At 45.2% G+C, this 21,614-nt stretch overlaps 1 protein-coding gene across 3 annotated transcripts in view; it reads right to left on the minus strand.

The window, feature by feature from the left end:
• Positions 1–21,614, minus strand: part of SPTBN1 (spectrin beta, non-erythrocytic 1) — a 115,933-nt gene that overhangs the window by 14,397 nt on the left and 79,922 nt on the right. For all 3 annotated transcript variants that reach the window (XM_068186237.1, XM_068186236.1, XM_068186238.1), the window contains 15 exons: positions 20,820–21,122; positions 19,892–20,045; positions 18,327–19,197; positions 18,054–18,188; positions 16,711–17,467; positions 16,295–16,497; positions 11,461–11,551; positions 7,578–7,724; positions 5,969–6,232; positions 5,447–5,671; positions 5,213–5,302; positions 4,694–4,972; positions 3,455–3,585; positions 1,943–2,147; positions 1,459–1,833 (listed from right to left, as the gene is read on the minus strand). In XM_068186237.1, the coding sequence (XP_068042338.1) occupies positions 1,459–1,833; positions 1,943–2,147; positions 3,455–3,585; positions 4,694–4,972; positions 5,213–5,302; positions 5,447–5,671; positions 5,969–6,232; positions 7,578–7,724; positions 11,461–11,551; positions 16,295–16,497; positions 16,711–17,467; positions 18,054–18,188; positions 18,327–19,197; positions 19,892–20,045; positions 20,820–21,122 (4,230 nt within the window). The remainder of the gene's footprint in view (positions 1–1,458; positions 1,834–1,942; positions 2,148–3,454; positions 3,586–4,693; positions 4,973–5,212; positions 5,303–5,446; positions 5,672–5,968; positions 6,233–7,577; positions 7,725–11,460; positions 11,552–16,294; positions 16,498–16,710; positions 17,468–18,053; positions 18,189–18,326; positions 19,198–19,891; positions 20,046–20,819; positions 21,123–21,614) is intronic.

Raw genomic sequence — 21,614 nt, forward strand, 5'->3', positions numbered from 1 at the left:
AATAGCAAAGATTTGCCACTGCCTCAACCCGCTGTGAGAGACAGTGCCCAAATCAAGTGTCTTACATTTCAGGGCAAACGGGGACTATTTTCATCATCAAATTCCCTTCCTCTCATATAAGGGACAAAAGCACCTGGGAACTCTGTATCCAAACCACTATTGCAGCTGGCAGAGGTTATTTTTCAAAAATGTAGATAATGACTTCAAAGAGAATAAAATGTGGGAATGTTAAGAACCTTCTACTATTAGAAATCTATTCCTTTCAAACACTGTCTTGGGATGGCAAATGCTAATTCCTGACTGTTTTCCATATTTTGCAAGCCAGGAAACATTCCATTAGCTTTTGTCTAAAATTTTTTTTTAATCATCAAATCAAAAAGCCTTCTATCTACAGGCACAGAGACCATGCCTCTCTCAAGATGATCCACTCAGTGGTCTGGCTGTTTCACTCAGAAATTATCCTAAGTGCCTTCCCCACAGCTCTGTGCTGTGATTACATATTCCTTCACTTAGGTCTTGATTATAATTACCTTTTGAGAGACTGGGATTGATGTTTTGTGAATGTCTCCCATTTTTTGTATAAAATCTACAGCTTCTGAAAGTAAAACACCTGGAAAATCAAATGCTTGCTCTATGTTCCTTTGTTTTAGTGTAAATTGCAACATAAAGAATTGGCTGGCAGCTGGGCCATAAAAGCTCCTTCCTGACCTACTGGGATAAATACAGTCAGTTGCAATTCCTCCACTCCATAAGAAACTTGTTCCCTTCCCAAATTCTCCTTGTGGCAGCTGAATGTTGTATTTTTGATTTAGAATCCCCCCTGTGCTGTATGAGCAGCTGCCACCTTCTACTTGGCACACCTTAGCTTCAAAAGATTCAGAATTAGATCAAGTTTGGATGCTTTTAAAAATCTTAGCCTGAACTGTGGATTTTAGATCTCTTTTGCTCTTAAGAAGCACCAAGAAAGGCCATATTTCATTCTGAATGCCCAGGTTCATAACCAAGACAGAAAGCCTCTCTGTATGTCTTTGCCTCTCAAAAAAGAAAAATAAAAAGTGCTTAGCACAAAGGGTTTGACTGGGGATTTTTGGTGTTTTTTTTAAACCAAAAATCTTAAACTGACCAACCAAAATAAAGCCAAACCTCAAAAAGCCAACCAGGCTTATACATTCCTTCATATTTTTTACTTTATATCAATACAGAAGCTCTCTGCCTTTCTCATTTCTTCTTCAACCAAGGACAGGAAACAGAATAACATCCAACAACTGCCAACTTGTTCAGAAGCCGGTGTACTTACAGATTGCTACTTTAGATAATCAACTGAGAGCAATGACTGAGCAGCAAACAGACAGATAAGAAAAGGATGGCAGCCCTCTGTCTCCCAGCCACGGAGGGGCCAAGGGCAGCAGCAAACTCTGCAGCTCAGGTTCCCACGCCCACAGTTCACCTGCCACACACCTGGGTGCCCAGGGCCTGGATATCATGCTCAAACGTCGTGTGCATTCTCTGTAGTGTTTCCACTGTGTTTTGGTCTCTACCAAGCTCCTCGGGCAGTTTCTTATGTTTGTCTTGGATACGCCCTAAGATCTCCTTGGCATCGTGGTAAAATTTGTGCAGTTCATAAGAGGCTGCAAGGATTTGTGTTCTCGTGTCAATGAGCTCCAGGAGATCTGCCCAGGCCTCATTGAGTCCGTCCTTCCACTCGGCGATCGTGGCAGCGTCTGAGTGGCCGGAGTTGATGAGCTCATCAGCCATGTGGTTGACAGTATCCACCCGCTCCTGCCCGATGTTCCCGGTGTCCCGGGCAAATTCCCGGAACCGCTCCTGCAGCATCTGGAAGGCACAGAAAGAGCCTCATGCAGCACTGTGGCTACAGAGAAACCTGAGTGAGCCAAGCCAGCCCCTGTGAGCAGCACCCCGAGGGGCCCCTCCAAGGACTCACCGTGACGTGTTCGTAGTCCTGGCCCAGCTCATGGGACCCTGCCACCACCTCCCTCTCGGCAATCCACTGCTCCAGGTCATCCACCTCGCGGTTGAGCTGGAACAGCCGGTGCCTCTCGTCCAGCTTGCCCCTCCTCTCTTCAGCAAGGTCCTTCAGGCCCGCATAGAGCTTGTCCACCTTGGACTGGCGCATGCTGATGCGCTCGCTGGAAAACCAAACAGCACAGAGTCTGCATTTTGCTTTGCTTTGCAAGTAAAACCAAATGGGGAGAACTGCAAGGAATAAAAGTCACTCGGGGTATTTAACCCACAGAATGAGCGTCTGCTGCAGGCAGGAATTTGACTCGGACATGCTGGACCAATTCTCTGCTAGCAGAGGTGACAGCAATAGCTGGGAAGCTTGTCTGTCCTGCACTGTAAACCCCTGGCTTTAGAGAGGGGAGCTGGAACCCAGCTCTCCATTTGTCTGGACACAGATCACACCAGAGTCTTCTCCCAGAGCTACAGGCAGGATCTGAGCTGCTGAGGCAGGGAGCAGTTCCTTTTCAGTTAAACTCTGCTTCAGAGTTCAGCAGCACTCATGGGTTTCTTAGCGCTTAAAGCTCAGCCTTTGCACAAGGGATGACTATTTCTACTTGCTGTATCTATGGCCTCTATTTTGTCTGAGCCATACAGAGCTGTCAAAGTGCCTTCCATCTGCCTTGTAAGGCTGATGATGTTATTCCAGTACTCAGACAGGTCAGCCAGGAAGTCTGTTCTCATCAGAAGCAATCGTGACCACAAGAGAGTGCTTTCGAGTTAAATAACAACCTTCCACGGGAGGCAGAGTGTGTCTGGCCTAGGCCAGTGACACCTTCCAGCCTGCGCAGGCTGAGCAGTTAAATACATCAGCCTCAGAGTGGAACCATCTTTGCAGCTGAAGCCAGTGGAGAATTCTCTCTGCTGAGCTGCAGCTCTTACAGCAAAATGGTTCTTAAGCTTCCTGAGTTCTCCCTCAGGGAAAGCCATTTATGAAAAGTGAGATAAATTTACCAAAAGTAAGATGCTAATATGCCCATGTTTAAAGCATCTGATTGCAGGCTCTGATTCTGCTGGAATCTCAGAGAGAAGAGGCAGATCCTGGGGAGCTCTGCAGAAGGATTAATGACAGTGACCTTCTCTGCTGGACATTAAAGTTGGTTGGAAGAGCAGATCTGGACTTTGGCCTGAGGACTGCTCCGCCTCCACGATATTCAGCAGTGCTGGCAAGACCTGACACTGCAGCCTGCACAGGGGACGGGTACTCCAGGTGTCCAGAACCACCAGAAATCAGCAGCTACACATACTGACCCTGTCTCTGGCCAAATCAGGGTGGTCCAACAGATACCTTGAATTGAGTGAGGCTAAACTCCTCTTCCTCTGTATGAGCCTCTGAGCTACTTACTCTCTGTGGTGGTCTTTGTGTGTCACAACCACCCAAAGGGACTGAATTGCTAAAAGAACTCATGATCCAATTAAAAATGGCAGTTTATACCTTTCTGGGTGATTATCTGCCACCAAAGTTCTGCTGGTCTTTGAAAGCTGGTGCACAGTTTCAGCATAATCTTCTACAGCTTGTTCCAAAATCTGGTGTTTCTTCAGCATGGACACTGCACTCTGTTCATCCTGTAAGGGTGACAGAAAATGACAGGAAGAATTATAAGGAGCTGCTTCCAAGTACAGCTTAAAGACAAGTCTTTCTGCCAATGGTGTAGAACAGTTGATGTCACAGCAAATGGTACCCCCAGAAAGCAAAATAATGAGTGAAAGAGATAATGCATCAACCTCTCTGGGGTGCAGAACAAAATTACATCAGCTGGGCATTGAGTATGTTGAGTTTCATCTTCTGTGTGGAAGCTTTTTACATGTTTTCACAACACTGGTGCAGGGCCCAGAAATATGGAACGGATTAAGACACACCACTTGTCAGGCATCTCAACAACAGCATGGGGCACAGAAAAGAAATCCTACACAGTCCATGCCAATGGGTTCTCCACCAAAGTTTCTGGAGAATTTCCAATCAAAACTTTTTATGCACTGTTATAGCTAAGAAAGCCAGCCTCCTACTCTCAGTGTTAACTGATATTGTCAATAAATCCTTTTCAGTACAATATTTTGCATAGTGAGCTATTTGCAATAGATAAAAAAGAAAACAAGCCATTTTTAGCTGGAGACTGAACACCTGTGGAATGTGTTCTTCTGATACAAAACTGAGCTTTATTTTACCAGGGCAGGAAACATGGTGCATTTATGTTGATAACAAACAAGCTCCAGCACTAACACCTCCGTGGAAAACAGAAGTTTGCGTTCTCTGTGGTATGGCGTGAAGCTGGGAGTCAAAGCTGATGGTCACTGGGAGTCAAGGCTGGTGACAGTGGTAGCATCTGACTGACCACCAGGCCCCATTTCACAGCCGGGTGCATTGTACTGTCATTCAAAACTATCAGAAAACTGGACCTAACTAGACCACACTGGCAATCCTGACCTTGCAGTGAAGGCAGGCACAGAGTTGCCCTCTGCAGCGCGAGGATGCTTCCCTGGTTCCATACAGCACAGTCTATCCTGCACACTATCAAAGATGTCAGAACAGGTAGAAGCCATGATCACTTGAGGCTTCACGAGGAAGTTACATTTGTTTATGTTACCATTCCATAGCGCCACACCAAATTATGTCACCTGCCTCCCTCCAGCAAAGCAATTAAGGTCAAAGTAGTGTCACTGTGGAGCTGCTCACCTTGGCTTTCTCTTCTGACATCATGTAGAGCTCCTGCTCACTCATCCAGGCCTCAGCCTCGGCTGCATCGAAGTAATACTGCTGAGCCCTGTGAGACTCCTCCAGGCGCTTGTGGCGCTTCTCCGTCTCCTCGATGAGGAGGTTCCACAGCTGCTTCAAGTCTGCAAGTCTCTGCTGAATGACTTCAGCATTGGGGCTGCTCTCTGTGATAATGTTCTGACTCCTCTCAAAAATGTCATCGATACGAGGCTGGTGACCCTGGATTTCTTTCTGAAGGGTCTACATGGGAGAAAATTGACTGATGAGACAATGCGCAAATGAAATTAAAATACAAGTCAGGGGTCTTAACTCCAGAGGGTCAAGAAAACACACACCATCAGCTCATGTGGACAACCTGTGGCTGTGTCATCACCTGTGGTCACGCCACAGCACCCTTGTTTTACCCCAGATATTTCCTTCCCGAATTAGTCAGCACTAAGGAGAAACAGCAGGTATGGAGCTCTAACAGCACCTACTTACCTGATTTTTCTTTATTAGTAGCTGCACAGTCTGTAGGTTGTGTCCATGGTCAGTAGATGTAGCTATGGGCATCCTCTCTCCGACCCACAACTGAAAGAGAGAGTACACATGATTTCAAGGAACCCCAGGTACACTTGGGACAGCAGAAAGAGGCTGGCACACTCAAGATGCAAAAAGCAGCAGTATTCCAACATTTTCCTACTGGCTGGGGAATGGGATTTCTTTGATACTCACAATTTCATCTTCCACATCCCGGTTGAACTGGTGGATCTCTTTGGAGGCCAGCAGGTTGGCCTTTCTCTCATTCAAAGGCTCCAGCAGCTCCAAGAATTTCTTTTCTACAGTAAGGCGTTTGCCATCGACTTCATCTGTGCTCTTGCCCTCTTGGCTCAAAGCCCTTGCCTGGCTTTGCAGCTCCTCTATCTCCTTCTTACGGACATCCATTTGATTCTCCAGCATCTAAACAGAAACATGGCAAAGAGGTCCTGTAAACCAGGATGAAAGCTGTTCATACAATTAGGGCACATAAACAGCTTCCTCAGAAGGGAGAAGAGATGCTGGTCAGTGAGGATTTACCATGTTAATAACAATTGTCTGATTTGTTGGTGGATGAATTTCTTGTTCTTCTTAAAGATACATGAAAGAATAGGAAGAAAGAAAAGCATTTCTTTCTTTTCTAAACTGAAAGCCTGCCCTGCCCGTTCATTTTAGTGCAGGTATCTGCTGCCTGCTTGCTGCACCCCATGCTCTGTTTACCTGCTGCTTCTTCAACAGGATGTTGACACTGGTGAGATCTTTTCCGTAGTCATCCGACTGAATTTGGCTCTCCAAACCATTCAGCCACTTATCCAGGTCTGCACAGCTCTGGGTAAAAAGCTCTGCCTTGTTTGCATCGAAGAGACGCTGAGCCTTGGTCTGGGTGGTGGATTCAAGTTCATCCCACATTTGGTGGAGACCTGTCAGCTTCTCCTTCACCACGGCCTCAGTCTCTGGTTTCTCTGCAATGAGCTGCATTCCCTCCTGCAAAGCAAAGAGCAACCAAATGGTACCTCCTCGGGAGCACTCACAGCCCGTTAGGGCAATTATCCTGATTAATAAGCACTCAGGATTTCTCATCTGCTAGCAGTATCAACCACTCATTTTCTATCTCCAATTATCCAGTGACTCCTTCCAGAACATCAGCTCTCAGGTCCCTGTGCTGCCTTGAAGAGGGATTTTTAGCAATGGGAAGGTCAAGCAATGCCTCCTTTCTCTTCTCCATTGCATGTGTTCCCCAAAGGGAGCTCCTGGGGCCATGGCTCAGGCAGGATGGAGCAGGGAGTTAGAGCTGCACACACTGTGTTTCCTGAGGCCCCAGCTCCTGGAGGCCACATCACCAGAGAACCATGAACACACAGCATAATGCTGGGAGAGTTTGGGAAACATTGTCTTTTTTCTAATTATCTCTATCTCTTCAGCTGGGTGCAGATGGGAATGCTCCCCCCAACCCAGCACATTCCATAGGAATGCGAATCCAGGGACTGTCACAACTCTGTACACAACCCTGGTCTTTTGCTGCAATCTGATTTTTCAGAGGCAAAGGATGTTCCTTTTAGCATCACTAAAAAGGAACTTCCAGTACCAAGAGCAGCCTTCTAATTACACCATTAAAGGGTATTGCTATTTGTAGATCACAGAAAAGCCTCTAATGGGATACGGAGTGCCAAAGTGGGAGAGGAAATGAGCAATTAAGCTAACTTACACTGAACAGAAACCCACTGTCAGAGCTAAAGAGGAGACTCCTCAGTGCTCCAGAGCTGCACAGCAGAAATGGAGGGGGAAAATACAGCTCATCATAGCATATTAAGGCTTCAAATAACTTGATACAGAGCTGTGAATCTTAATTAATCACAAAACTCGATGTTCTTTACCTCATGCTCTAATTTTGCATGGGCAAAGGCGGCTTGGTTATAGTTCTGAATTAATGAAAGCCAGCTTAGCAGCACAGAAGAATAAACTCAGCTGTTCTCTATTTTCTGTTATTTCCCAGGAAGTGCTTCTACTTTATTGGCTCAAATCCCAACATTTGTCCCACTTACCCTGTGGGTATGAAATTTAGGCTATGCCTTCCTTCTGGCAGATAGGAAAGACTAGACAAAACTAAACTGGCACTGTAGCCAATGTCTGAGTGAATGTCTTGGATAAAAGACTTTTAACATCAATGAAGAATAAAATGGGTTGGATGGAGACACAATGCACCAGAAGTCTCCTTCAGCCTCAGCTGTGGGGTGATTTAAGGACCAGTTCTGCAGAGGAACAGATCCCATCTCTGTGCACAGCCACCCTGGACAAAGATAAGGGCATTTTTCGGATGTTCTTCACCTACCTTTTCAATCTTCTCCAGCCACTCTTTGTTGGATGCAAGCTCTGCCATGAATGCCTGATGCTTCAGCCATTTGCTGTGCAGGTTCCTCGCCTCATCATAGGACATATCCTGGGCTGTGAGCATCTTCTCATTGATCCAGAGGGAGAGCTGGAAAAGAAAATACATAGGGGTGTGAGGAAACATTCCTGGTGCGAAATAATGCAAAATGCCTCCAGATCAAGGATGAAGAGATGCCTCTACAGCAGAGTTGTGTGAGATTCAGGGACTGCTCTTACTCAGGGATTTACTCAGGGCTCAGTCAAGGATCTGCCTCTTTAACAGTTCAATTCTAACAATATATAAATAACCCTTGATTCAAGTAGAAAGGAATCACCTCTATGACAAGCAGAATTAAACACACAGATCCCACACAGTTCAACAGCAAGAGAAACAGGGACACATGTACTACTTATTGGTCAGATGGTTTTGTGGAGGTTGTTAGAGATGTTTTTGCACCATTAGTTCACAGCATATTTGTACCTTTCCCCCTCAGTCTTTTCTCTGTATAGGTTTACATAAGTAATTTGTTTATTTATCCAATCTCCAGGAGTGTTTTGGTACTGGAGACTTTCCTTTTCCCATTATATAGAATCCAAGACTATTTTCTGTCTGATTTTCAGCAAGTACAAAGACACTGGGGACAATTTCCATATCACCACTAGAGAAAACCAATACTTTAAGAGACAGTTGATTTGCCAAGTGCAAATGGAATGTGAAAATGATCCTAGCGGCCAACATCGCATTTCCTCCCAGGGTGAGTCTGACTGCTTCATCTATCCCTGAGGTGTGGATAAAAACCACATTCACAGGAATGTTTACAGAATTTGAAAAGGTCCATTTTCTGCATATTTAGAGCGGAAAATGTCAAAACAAATCTCAGCTTGGTTTCTAGAACAGCACTTGGGTGAGCAAGCAGCCCAAAAAGGAGAGGAACACAGCCTCTGCTGTGTGCTCAGGACACAGGGCAAAAAATTCCATTTATCACTCATGAGCCTCTTTTCAACTGTCCCTTAAAATTGCAATTGTCCCTTAAATGTGCTTCTCCCCAAAAAGGGAAAACTTATCAGAGCAATCAGAGAAACTCCTCATTGGATCTTCCCATCAAGTCTGAACAGAAAAATGCTCATGTTAGTGAAGAGCTCTGTAGGTAGAAGGTTGCATTAGAACAGGCTACTGTGCTGCTGAACAGTCAAAGTCTACATGGAGATTAAGATATAACCCAGAGTTAGTGGTTTTACTCTTGCCTTTCTGGGGACTAGACAGCTGCTCTGCAAATTGCACTGCTTGGCTTTCACTGTTTGCTTTTACTCAGCCACAGCATTAAGGCTTCTGGCGATTTAAAAGTGCTTCCCAAGGAGAGGCTGGATGATTCCTGTTACCAGCTGGGGGAAAGCAAGGGACAACATGTGGTTCACAGCCAGGGCCTGTTGGGATAAACCCCTCAGAGCACAGAAATGCCAATAAAGTATTTAGAGGCTCACTGCTAAAATCTGGGTTTTGCAACCACTATAGGCACTAAAAATCAGTATCTTGAGTGTGAAAGTAGATTTTCAGAAAATAATACAGCTCCCTAAATTGCCTCAAAATCACACTTGGAGTATTTATTTCTCCGGAAGTTGTTAAGGCCACCTGTACACAAGACCCTGTTCCCGCTCTTGGCTGCCACTCTGCAGTGCCAGCCCAGCAGGAAGGAAGGGAAATGCAGAGACAAATCCTGGTGAGCCTGGGGCAGCAGCAAGGCAAGGGGAAAGGGCTCCGAGTGCTGCTGCACTTCCCAGACTGTGCCAAGAGCCAAGCTGCCAGCCCATCCTGCGGGGAGGCTCATGTGGCAAATCCTGCCAGCACACTCCGGGAGAGAAACTTCAGAGTGCAGAGTCTTGCAAAGAGCTTTCACCATGTCCCTGGAGAAATGAGTCCAGACAGTGCTGGGACTTCCAAGCACTCAGTGGGAAGGTCAGCTGTAAACTCCTCCCTCAAAGGTGAGCTGAGAAAGAGCAGGAAGTCAAAGAAAACTAAATGGCAGCATTTACCACATCTCCTCCAGTCAGGATTTTCGGCTGTCCCTGTTTCATTCACTCGGCAAATTTATTTTACACATTCATATTGATGAGTGCAAGAAACAGCTGGAAAAGCAGCACCCCAGGACTAACCGGTGACAGTGTTTCTGACTCCTCACAACAACAAAATCTGCTGTTTTCCCTCACCTGTGACCCCAGAGTGGGGTTTATCACTGCTGGGCTCCTGTGAGGAGCATTATCCCACTGCTCTGGAGTGCCACTGGCCCTCCTCCCCAGCTCTGCAGGAAGGAGCGAGGGGCAGGAGGCCACACTCTTAAAACACCTCAGTGAGGGGTGACAGTGACAATGTGGCTGCCCTGGGAATGGAAGGGAAGGGCTGCAGAAAACACTCTGCCTTTCCTCAGGTTACACACAGATGGGAAACTGTCCCTAAGGCAGCTGCAGGCAGGAAGGCTAAAGGATCATTGCTGGGTGAAATGGGGACTGGCTCAAAGCTGTTCCCTAACAATTCCCAGCTTCACAGGCAGTGCTAAGGAAAAAGCCAAGGGGGGAGGTGTTGCCTTGGCTCCCTTCCACCCCACAGGACAGTGCTGCTTCATCACAAACCCTCCAGCCCAACGGAGGTGTCAGCAGGCCCCACACTGACGTAAATTTTAAGTTTTCTCAGGAAACAGCCCTTCAATTATCACCAAAGTTAATGTCCTCTCAAAGAGAATTGGAGAAATCCCTGACATTTGGGTAACTGTAAGTTTGTCTTTGAACTGTGCAGTCGAGACATCCATGTTTTAGTGGCTGGAGAGAAACAAGGGAGAGGAAAGGCATTCAGACAGCCAACACTAGAGCTTTTATGCTTTCCTTTTTCTTCCAGTGATATAGAGGGAATAACCAGATCCTAGGGAACACACTGACACGGAGGCCATGAGAGCCCTGAGAGCCAGGGGATCTTTGTACCAGAGCTGTCACAGAGGAAGGAAGAAGCTGCTGCTAATAACAGCAGATTTTTTTGCTAATCTGTCATGTTTTAACTACCAAGGAAGGAGCAATTGAAGGCAAGCTCATGGACAGCTTATGCAATGCTAGGAAACAGATTGAATCCAGGCAACCAAGCAGTAAATATCACTTCCCCAGATTCTGATCAAAACCTCACAGGCAAAGCTCTTTATTATCTGCCAGTACTCCATGAAATAACCTGAAAATTACTTGATTAATTCCTTGTGCTAGGAACAAGAGTATTCTAAACTTTAAAATGTTGTCTTCAGTGTAAATAGTCCATGTAAGTGATTAGAAAATCTGGAAATAATTTCTTTTTTCAAATGTTATAATACTTAACAATTTTAAACACATGTAAACTATCAGGTAAATCACACAATGACACAGCTTAATCTTGCACACATAAATGACACAGCTTAATCTTGCTTCTTTTTTATTCTTAACCTGCTATTCTTCTGACTAATGTTTGCTAGAAATCATTTGAAAACCCCTGCATCAGGCCACATACATCTGTACAACTGTAGACAAAACTCTTAGTAAGTACACTGCTAATCCCACTATATTCCACAAGGTTATAATTTATATCACAGCAGAAAATCTTCACTGCTTTTGACAGTTTTCTATGTCTTTAGCATATATGACAAAAGAAAATCTGATTCATGAGAAAAGAAAAAACATTATTTTTTGCAGTGGTATGGTCATGGGGTTTTTTTATGTTTACTCCACACTAAATACTACTGGATGAGTGAGCATTCCAGCCCTCATAAAATATTGAGTAAGAATGCTCTTCTGCAGGATGCAGCTTTCAACAATAAAAGCGAAAGGGTATGATTTACCTCTTGGCAATCCTGAAGAAACTTTTGGAGATCCCTGTTATCTTTCAGTCTCATCAAAAGTTCACTGGCTGCTTCACGGTTCTTCCTATGCCTGGTCAGAAAAAAACAATAGAGAAAGGAAATGAAATAGGCATTTCATGAAAACTGTCACTGTTGATTTCTGGAGCATCTTTTGACTACAGGTGCTGGTAAGTTTGTGGTGTGTGTCCTTTGCTGCCTTTCAAAGGACATTTTGGAGAGTTTTATTTAATGGGCTCACTGAAGTTCTGCATCTCCTTGTTTTTGTGACCTGTTAAATACACAGAGAACATTCTGAAGTCAGCAGGGTTTCACAACATGCAATGGACAGAATTTGGCCCACTCATTTTAAGCCCACAGGAGAGTTCAGGCTGTTTGCCAAAATACATAAGAAAACTGCATATTGCAACAGCAAGATGACATTGTGTGGCCCTTGCAGGGTGCACCTGCTGGAATGCTCTTTGTAAAACACCTTCTGCACCTCCTTGTCCCACACAAAGCTGAGCTGGGCCACAGAACCTTTCCAAGGCTGTGTTTAACCACATGCAGCACCCCTGTGTGGCTCTGCACACAGAAGCTTTATGCACTTGGAACAGATTTTCAGAGTGTTTAAGAGCAGCCAGAAGAGAAGGAAAGGTTAATCCAGAAGCCCTAGTTTGATTAATCACCGTTTGCCCCTTGAAGCATGAGTCATGCTGGCAGTCCCAAAGGCTGTGGTGGGTCCTTCAAATGGAATGGGGCTGATTCCCAAGGTACCTCTGGGCATGTTTTTAAAAATGCTTAATTTGGAATAGTTATCCCCATCCTTCCATCCTTTCATTATTTATAAGGCAATTTACAAGGAAGACACAGAGTAAAGAAGACAATTTTTATTTACTGCTAATTGTGCTAGGCTTATTCCTATTGCACTGTACGGTGGTTTAAAGTGAAATATTGCTGCCATTTGTAATAAGATAAATATGGATTGAGAGTTGGTAATTATTTTAAAGGGTGGCAGTTTATAAGATGAGCTCAGCACATGCTGGCAAAAGCTAAATAAATCCATGTTAGTGGAGATCTCCAGAGACTCATGATACTCCAGAAGACCATAAATCACATGTTGATGACAACTGGATTATGACACCACTTTTCCTGATCTGCAGTAAGTTACCACAGCAAGCTCTCTGGCACCAATTTAGTGACTTCAGAAACACAAGGAATACTTGGAGGTACATTTTCTATAAAAGCAAAAAAGGTCTGTAAGCAGAGGAATAGGAGAAAACCATTTAGAGGGCTACAGTTTGTTTCTCTTTGGCCTCAACAGCTGCCTTCAATCAACCAGGCAAGCAGCATCTCTATAGATGTAGTCAAGAAAATGATTTATAGATTGCATGGCAAGGAAGACACATGGAACCATCAAAGCAACAGCCTGGAGTCCAAGCCCAGGAGAGGCTGAAGTTTTGACAGAGGGAACACAAAGGAAAAGACACAAACTGTGCCTTAGGAAAAACCTCTCTAATGAGGCAAACATCCCTGAGTTTGATTCCACTCTTTCTTGGCTGGCTTTTATATGCCTGGGCAAACACACTGCATTACTCAGGTCATTAAAATGAAGCATAGAACCGCTTGGGTGATTTTATCAGGCTTATTTCAAAGATTTAAGGCTAGATTACATTACAGACTCATGTATTCTGGAGAGGACACGAGCTGTGAAGTTTAAAGGAGAACTTTCATGGCACTTGAATAGTTTCAAGATAAGTACAGAAGTTCTTATGTTGAAAAAAACCCGAATTTTAAAAAACTAATAAAAATATCTCCCATGGAGTGTTGGAAATACTGACTAGAAGGTCTTTGAAGGAAACCATGCAGGGATATCAAACAGATGATGCCATAGCATAACAAATACAATCTTTGGTGCTTAGAGCTATGTAACTGTACAAGGTTGTTTTGTTCAAGATGACCTGGAGAAAGACTGGACAATGAGTTTTCTCTGAAGAACAGGACTGAACCATAACTAAAGTAGAAGCATTTTGAGGATGGGCACTGCTGGAACAGACAGGAATTCCTGTGTTTTCATCACTGACTTTTTAACAGGAATAAAGGATTTTAGGAAGTTATTTAGTCTGTTCTCCTGCTCCAGACTAGCTGTACCTAAATATAAATAACTCCTTGTTCAGATATTCCTAAATTCTTTTAAAGAATTCACACTTAAGATTGTCAATGATTGCTTCTTACTAAATTGCCAAAACAGTTTGTGGAAGAATAGTTTGCTCTGCAGACTCCAGTTATTTAGAATGGCTTTGAATTCTGTATCACACATAGGACTTACACTATAAGTGTAAGGTCTGCTCAGCACAAGGAGGTGTCTCATACAAATTAATCCAGAATTTGCCCGGTGTCCCCAAGTTGACTCCCAGAGGCCCCTGAGAATGCTGACAGTGCTGAAAACTGACAAAACTACTTGTGGTTTAACTGTAAGCCTGTGGGTTTCAAAGCCTGTGCAGAAATAATAAATCTTACACATGGTGTGAATGCAGCTGACTGCTAGGAATCCTGAGATACATGAAAGGCAATTTTAGCTTCTTTCATTGCTCCAGCAAACAAGGCACTCTCCCTTCTGAATGGGCAAGAACAAAACTTACTTCTGTTCTCTGTTGAGCAGAAAGTTGCACAAATACAAAAGTTGATGTAAAACAGGCTCAGATCACAACTTGTGCCAGATCTGCCACTGTCTTTAGACTAAATCTCCCTTGCAGAATCAGAGGCCATGAACAGGCACATGAAGAGGAGCACTCTCCCAGCACTCTCCCAAGAGAAAATGGAGGAGAAAATGCTTCAGAGCAGCAGAAGTCACCCAAGCAGGGAAAGCTACACAGGGAGATCAGCTTCTTTCCCAGCTGGAAAAGCTAGTTGGTGATAGCTTGATGCAAACCTACATTCCCCTATTCTTACTCCATTGTCCTTATGCTCATTCATTCTTGCTTTTGAACTGCACTAAAAGGTTGTGCTGAAGTGTTTCTTTCCTATTGCACTTTCATCACCCTTGTGCCATCCCTATTGAGATGGGAATCATGCCAGGGCAGGGCCTATCTGCTGCACCAGGGCCAGTGGGGTCTCCTCAGGAACAGCTCAAAAGCACCACTGCAAACCCACTCTGAACAATACCAGAAACTACAAAGAGCTCCCTATGGGAAGTATGGAGCCACTGCACATACTTGTGCTTGTTTGTTTTGGTCCTTTTTTAGACATCCAGGTGGAGCTCGGCTGGGAGAGCCACGTTTTGTGAAAGCAAAGAGGCTTCCTTTGCTACCCCTCCCAGTGCATGCGGCCCCAGGGCTTTGTTCTGGAGGCTTATCAGCCCCCCAGACTCAGGGAGCAATCGCACGGATTTCCTGGATAGCAGCGCACCGGATGGTTTTTGCAGCGCTCGGCATAAATAGCTTTGGAATTGAGGAAACGCTCAGTTCTAGTCGGAGCTCCAGCACACGTCCCCTGGGCAGGACAGCAGGGACAATGGAACACAGAGGTGCAGCTGCACTGGGGTGACAGCCACCAGAGCCTCTGCAGAACACACAGGACATGGGCTGAAGCTGTCTCCCACTCAAGCCACTTCAGACCTGGCTGCAAGATGCAGCTGGCCATTTGCTATGATATCCTTGGATGCTTTCTTTTAATTCCAAAAGCTGCAGAAAGAGAACACCTGACCAGAAGGCCGGGATCAAACTCTCCTACTTTCCTAAGTGGATGGGAAAACTTGTTGTCCCCTTGGTTGTTTTCATGTAATATCCTCTTCCTGGCCGTTGCAGATCCTCTCTGGGATCTAGAGCCAAGATGGTGAGACAGAGAGAATGGAAGCATGGGGTAGCCTGGGGGTTCAGCTGTCGGAGCCCTCAGCAAGCTCTGGGAACAGGAAGAGCTACCTTTCCTGAAGCCATGATGCATGGCTAAAGTGGGTGCACACACAGTGGGACATCTCTGCCCAAACAGGAAAGCTACAACATTTTCTGAACTACTTCAGTTCAGTTTCTCCTTGGAGATGAAGACACCAGAAGAACCTGAGTTTACAAGCTGTGGGGGGATGGAAGTCAGATGGGAGGGTCATCAGTGACCTTTCACAGCTCACTGCTGTGTTCTAACACTTACAGTGCCTTGAAAGACTCCACTGTTATCCAAATCAAAAGCAGAAAGAACAACAGCCATCAAAACTGAACATTTGGGTTTCAAAGAAAAAGAAACTTAATGTTTTACAACATCTGTGCCACAGCCAGAGACAGAAAGCAAAGGACTTCTTTTGGGATGAAAGACACACTTGTACCAGTGCTTCCTAATCTGATCTCAGTGGGGCCAGACAAGCTGGAAGAGGTGATCAAAGTCGAGTGGGTGGGGTGGATGTAATGCCAATTACACCCTTGAAGAGCCACATTCCTTCTCCAGAGGAAGGATAGGAATAAGTTATTGAAATTACACCAGCTCGGGGGCAACAGAGGAAACTGAGACTTGTGGAACCAGACACAGCCAACTGCTACAGCTCCCACCAGAGCATCAAGTCTGTTCATACTCCAAGAACTACACGGCAACACTCAAACAACCAAATTCTGGGTAGGGAGCTCATTAACTGCCAAGCCTCTAGAAAGTGGGAAAGGTATTGTTTACCTAAGATTAGCCTGGCACATTATTGAAACATGACAGTTCCTATTTTTCCACGAGACAAAGAGAACAGTCTGGAACAGATATTTTCTAAGCTGTTACTTTGCCTTTGAATCCTAGTAATAGGGCATCTCTCAGAGAACAGAATTAAAGGAGGAACAGCTACATTGTACCATCATTCTGCCCTTACCTGTCATCAATAGAGTCCACTTTCTCCTGGATTTTATCAGAGTTAATGTTCCCATCACTAACGAGCCTCCTGCCTGTCTCCACAACTGCATTGATCTTTTCTTCATTGGCATCCATGGTGGTCATGAAATCCTCCTGCTTTTTAATAGCAGCTTCTGCTCCTTCCAAGGTGGTTGGCATCTCCGTGTGCGCCAGAACATACTCCTGAGATTAAAGAAATCAGAGAGAAAATTGTTACACTCAAGTTATGCTGGTGCTCCAACAACAGACACTTCACAAGAACTGTTTGAAATAAAATGCAGTTAGAAAAGGGCAATTTGTCTGATTGTGGCTCTCCCGCCAATAGACTTGGTCTGTTAATTGCTTGCAGTACACAGTGCCAACAGAAATGAAGTCAGGTATATCTTGACCACTTGCCTGGTTATTAAGGAAAGCTTCTGCCTGCTTGGTATCTCTGAGAAACAGCTGGTAGGCATGAGACTGCGAAAGGAGATTTTGCCTGTTCTCCCACATTTTGTGGAGCTCATTCCATCCGGTGTCCAAAGCCTGTAGGCGCTGGCGTAGGAACATGTACTGAGCATCAGTTTGCCCTTGTGTCACCATCTCACCCATGTCCCTCATCTTCTGATAATCTTCCTCGTAGTTGTTGATTTCATTCTTGATATTCTCATGCTGAGTGAGCAGCTTCTCAGCCTCTGTCAGGGTGTTGGGCATATCTTCGGAGGCAATTGCAGTCTGTGTTCTGGAGAGCCAGGACTGGAAGTCATCCAGATCTCTCAGGAACTGCTGCAGCTTGCTGGCCTCTCCCAGGGACTCTTCCCGGTTCTTCAGCGTGGTCTTCATTTCTTCCCACACATCATTGATCTCTGCAAGCCGTGAAAGGATTGCTTGTGCCTGGTCAGGATGCTCCGATTCCAGCTTCTCTGCCTCCTTCTGCAGGTCACTGAGCTTGGCTTCGATGGCCACCAGGTCCCGTTCCATGCCCGTCAGCTTCCTCTGCAAGGCCATCACTCCAGCCAGGTCATTACCCAGGTCTTGTGTGGATTCAATCACTTTAGTCTTTTCCCTGATCCAGGATTTGGTTTCATTACATTCAAGATGGTAGTTCTGGATACTCAGAGCAGAGAGCAGAGCATCCTTCTTCCTATCTACCAGTTCTCTGAACTGGCTCCACCTGAAATGCGTGAGGAGAGGAGAGCAGAGAAATTGAGATTTGTGGGAAAAGGATGTGGCAGCATTGCTGAGTGAGCAGCTGCTCTCAGCAGCTTGGTAAACCCAGCTACTCAGGGTTTCCTTAGTCCTTCCCACACCATCAGTATTTCTAGCAAAGCAATCATTAACCCAGATATGGTGTGTATTAGAATGTGACAAGTATCAGCACACTGAGTATAATTTTTCCTCAAGTGAAAAATTGCCAGTTACACCAACTTTTCACACTCCCTTGGTTTATTCTGAAGCTAAAAAATGTGGGAGTTTACACAAAACTATATTGATTTCTTTTTTATCATAGTAATTATTACAGCAAATTTCCAGCTCTCAAATCAAGGTGCTGACACACTCAGGACCTGATTAAGTCAAGAGCAAAACTCCACCTGATAATCAAGTATTTGAAAGGCACAACTCTTTCCTTTTGAAGCCTTAAAGATACTTCAGGTAACAGCATCAGAATATCTTAAAAAAGCCTACTTAAGACAAACAAATGACCCCACCATACTTGTTCCAGCTGGTGTGATGTTCCTGAGCACAAGGCTTTCACTTACCTTGTGTTGAGTTTATCTTGCTGTGCTTTGATCTTCTCCCCGGGGTGGCCACTGTGCATCAGCTGCCTGGCAATCTGGTTCACCACAGCCACACGGGATGCCTGGTTGTTCATTTCTGGCTCCAAGCTTTCAAACCTGAAGTGGGAGAAAACAAACAAACACAAGATCCCCCAGACATTAGAGAATCTGAGCCATTAGGCAACTTAAGAAAGGTAGCTGGGGTACAACACTTCCACCCAGTATTCCCAAACTTCCTGGTAAGGCCATTCTCACCTGTGCTGGATCACTTCCAGGTCCTCCAGCTTCTCTGGAATCTGCATATTATTCAGCCACTTCTCCTTTTCATCGATCCAAAGCTCGCAAGCATCTGCCTCACTGAACATCTTATAGAGAGCAAGGGTATCCTGCAGGGCCTGTTTACGCAGCCGGGTCAGCTCAGCAACCTCTTTGTATCTCTCCTCGATTCCGGACAACCTGCCTTGCACATCTGGAGACTCCACGTGCTCCTGTGGCAGAGCCTTGGCCTGCTCATGAAGAGAGTCGATGGTCGGCCGGTAGCTCGCAATCTCTTCAGCCACATCTTTGTGCTTCTTGACCAAGGACTGAGTGGAATATTCATCATGGCCAACATCATTACTGGAGACAATCTTGAGGATGTCCAACATCCATGCATCAATGTCATCAGCATCAGCCTGGAACTGGTGAAGGAGAGAGGCTTCCTCTAGCCGCTTTTTCCTAATGGCAGATAATTGCTCCAGGTTAGCCCACTGCTCCCGGATATCCTTAATTCTTTCTCTGATCTTCTCAGACCCAAAATGCTCTTCCGCAATCATGTCTTCACCTTCTTTTATCGCCTGCTGAAAGTGGCCGCTGCGGCCACTCATCTCATCCTCAAACGCCTTGTGTTTACTCAAGAGTCGGACGACACTGGTTAGGTCCTTCCCATAGTCATCAGATGACAGGATCTGCTCCTTCTCCCTGATCCAGCCCTCCTCTTCAGCCATTTCCCAGAAGAATTTCCAGAGGCGCCGGGACTCCTCGAGGCGTGCACGGCGCTCGGCTGCGAGCTGGCAGAGCTCCTGGTAGCAGAACTCCATATGAGCCACGCGGTCCCTGATCACCTGTGGGTCACAGGGCTTGTAACCTGCTCGGACAGAGAACGTGTGTTACCACCTGGGCTCACTCACTCCCATCCCCACAGCTGGGGCACACACAGAGCTCTGAATTCCTGCGTGTACCAGCTACAAGGTTTACATGACAGAATCCATAGTTAGTCTAAGGAAAGTGAGTGGGAAGTGTTGAAGCTCCACCACACAATAACACAGATCAGAAAATACTATTCTTTCCAAAAAAAAAAAAAAAAAAAAAACCAACAAAATGAAAGATATTGATGACTGTTTCCAGTGAGACAAAATTCACTGAATTCAGATTTATATACAACTGCACAAAATGGACGTCATTTACTCTGTTAAGAGCACTGGGTTCTAGGGAATTGCTTCCTTTTAGGATAAATCGAGACACCATTGGACTGGGTCCAACAATCTGTGTAAATATTTGCATTAGGAACACAGCATGGGGAACCATGGTGTCCTCTACAAAGTCACAGCAGCTGCTGGTGAGGAGCGTGTCATCTCATGCAAGGACCAATGCCACACTCAATTCCTGAGCAGGTTCCTGGACAAATGAATCGTTGAAATGTTGAGTACAGAAGGAACAAATGGAGCTGGATTCTCTCATTCTGGTGGGGAATTTAGCTAACCTATCTTGCAGAACTAATGAGTCTCACAGATAACTTCATGGGTAATTAAGACAAAAGGGGTATGTTGGGTGCTGGTTACCTTCGCCATCAGTGGCAAACTTCTGAGCAGAGGCATTGACCCCTCTCACTCTCTCAGCCTGAATAGCAATGTCAGCTTCCACCAGAGCGTGTTTCTGCAGCAGGTCTTCAACTCCCAACAAATGTTTGCCGTAGTCTTGGGACAGCAAAAGCACCTGAACAAAATGAGAAAGACAAGTAAAACAGGCTGAAGGCCATAAGCTATTTGCTTCTTTGGTACTCCAGGCACTGTTATCTGTTGGTACATTAGGTCAGAGGAACTCCAGGCCTGTAAGGACAGAAATTTCAAATGTAGAGACATGGCTGATACAAATTTGAGCCAGTATTTTTGAAATCACTGGCAACCATGAAGAACTTGACTGCTCTTTAATTAATTTGCAGTCTAGGATGCTGAGAGGCTGAGTTAACTCAGCAGGGCCAAGGAGCAGCACTCAGCCCAGGTGCTGTGAGCTCCCACTGGGCTGTTTCTTTCCTCCAACAGCTTCCAAGTTCTGCTGGCTGATGGACAAGTCATGGTCCTTTCCCTTCCCAGATCCCAGGAGAACAGACAGGAAGAAATTCAAGCTTTTTAAAGCAGAGAGGTGAAGAGTGACTTGCTCCCCATGTAAATCATGATGGAGAGAGATTATTTAATTCCCTTTTACCAAATCTGTCATCTCTACCCAAGCACTGTGACCAAAACTTCTGGGCTCTATGAGACAGACATGAAGCTGGAAAGTAGCTTTTTATAGGAGTGAATTTGTTCTTTTTCCTTAACATGGTTTTAATCTTTATTGTTAACAAATCATAAGGAATTTGTTCACTGCTGTTGAATATGGATCTTCTCGGTCTGTCTACTAAATCAGAGGGGCAAGATGAATCTTGACAGAAAGGGACACATACATCTCTGAGCAATATTTGGTCTGCATTCTCAAAGTACTTCCACCCACCTTCATCTCGTCCATCCAGTCCATAATGTACAGCATTTCCTGGAAAATTTTCTGCAGCCCAAGGTTCATCTCCAGCCGCTGTCTCCGTGCCCGGAGCAGCTCCAGGAGATACTCCCACAGGCGGATAACATTGTCCTTCCTTGCAGTGATGCGTTTGATGTCGTGGTAGTTTTCAGTCTCGAGCTCCTTTGCCACCGCCACCACGGCCTGAACCCGCTCCTCATACGCCGCGATGTCCGTCTCGATGGCCTCGTGCTTCTTTGTGGCAGCCTCCACTGCTGGGAGGTCAAAGCCAAAATTGTCCTGCAAAGACAGAGGCACTTCTTCAGGAATGGCTGCTGGGGACAAAAGTCTCACTGCTCAATCTCTGCTGTCAGTTCTGACTTGGCAAAACACACTTGTTAGCAAATCCGGGACCTCAAAATGCTGCCAAGAGTCTTCTTTAAATAAAATAAGAGATGCCTCTGATAATAAAGAGCCACTGATAAAATCAGAGATATTATTCACTGCCTTTGGGGGAAGAATCACATGGCCATCAGGATTAGTCTGAGGCTGATCTAATATTATCACCTCTAATACTAAACAACAAAATTAACTCCTGGGCTAATTTCACTGAACTCACCAAAATATTCAGATAAAGAAAATTCACTGTGGGTAGTTATTTCCTCATCAAATTCTCCTGACCACAGTCTGGTAGGTTCAAGGAAGGGAATCCCAAATGTGTAAAAGAGAGGATGTACAGTACATACACATATAGAGTAACTAAATACAATAAATAAATATACACATACATAG

The sequence above is a fragment of the Anomalospiza imberbis genome, chromosome 3 (genome assembly GCF_031753505.1).
Source record: "Anomalospiza imberbis isolate Cuckoo-Finch-1a 21T00152 chromosome 3, ASM3175350v1, whole genome shotgun sequence".
Classification (NCBI taxonomy): domain Eukaryota; kingdom Metazoa; phylum Chordata; class Aves; order Passeriformes; family Viduidae; genus Anomalospiza; species Anomalospiza imberbis.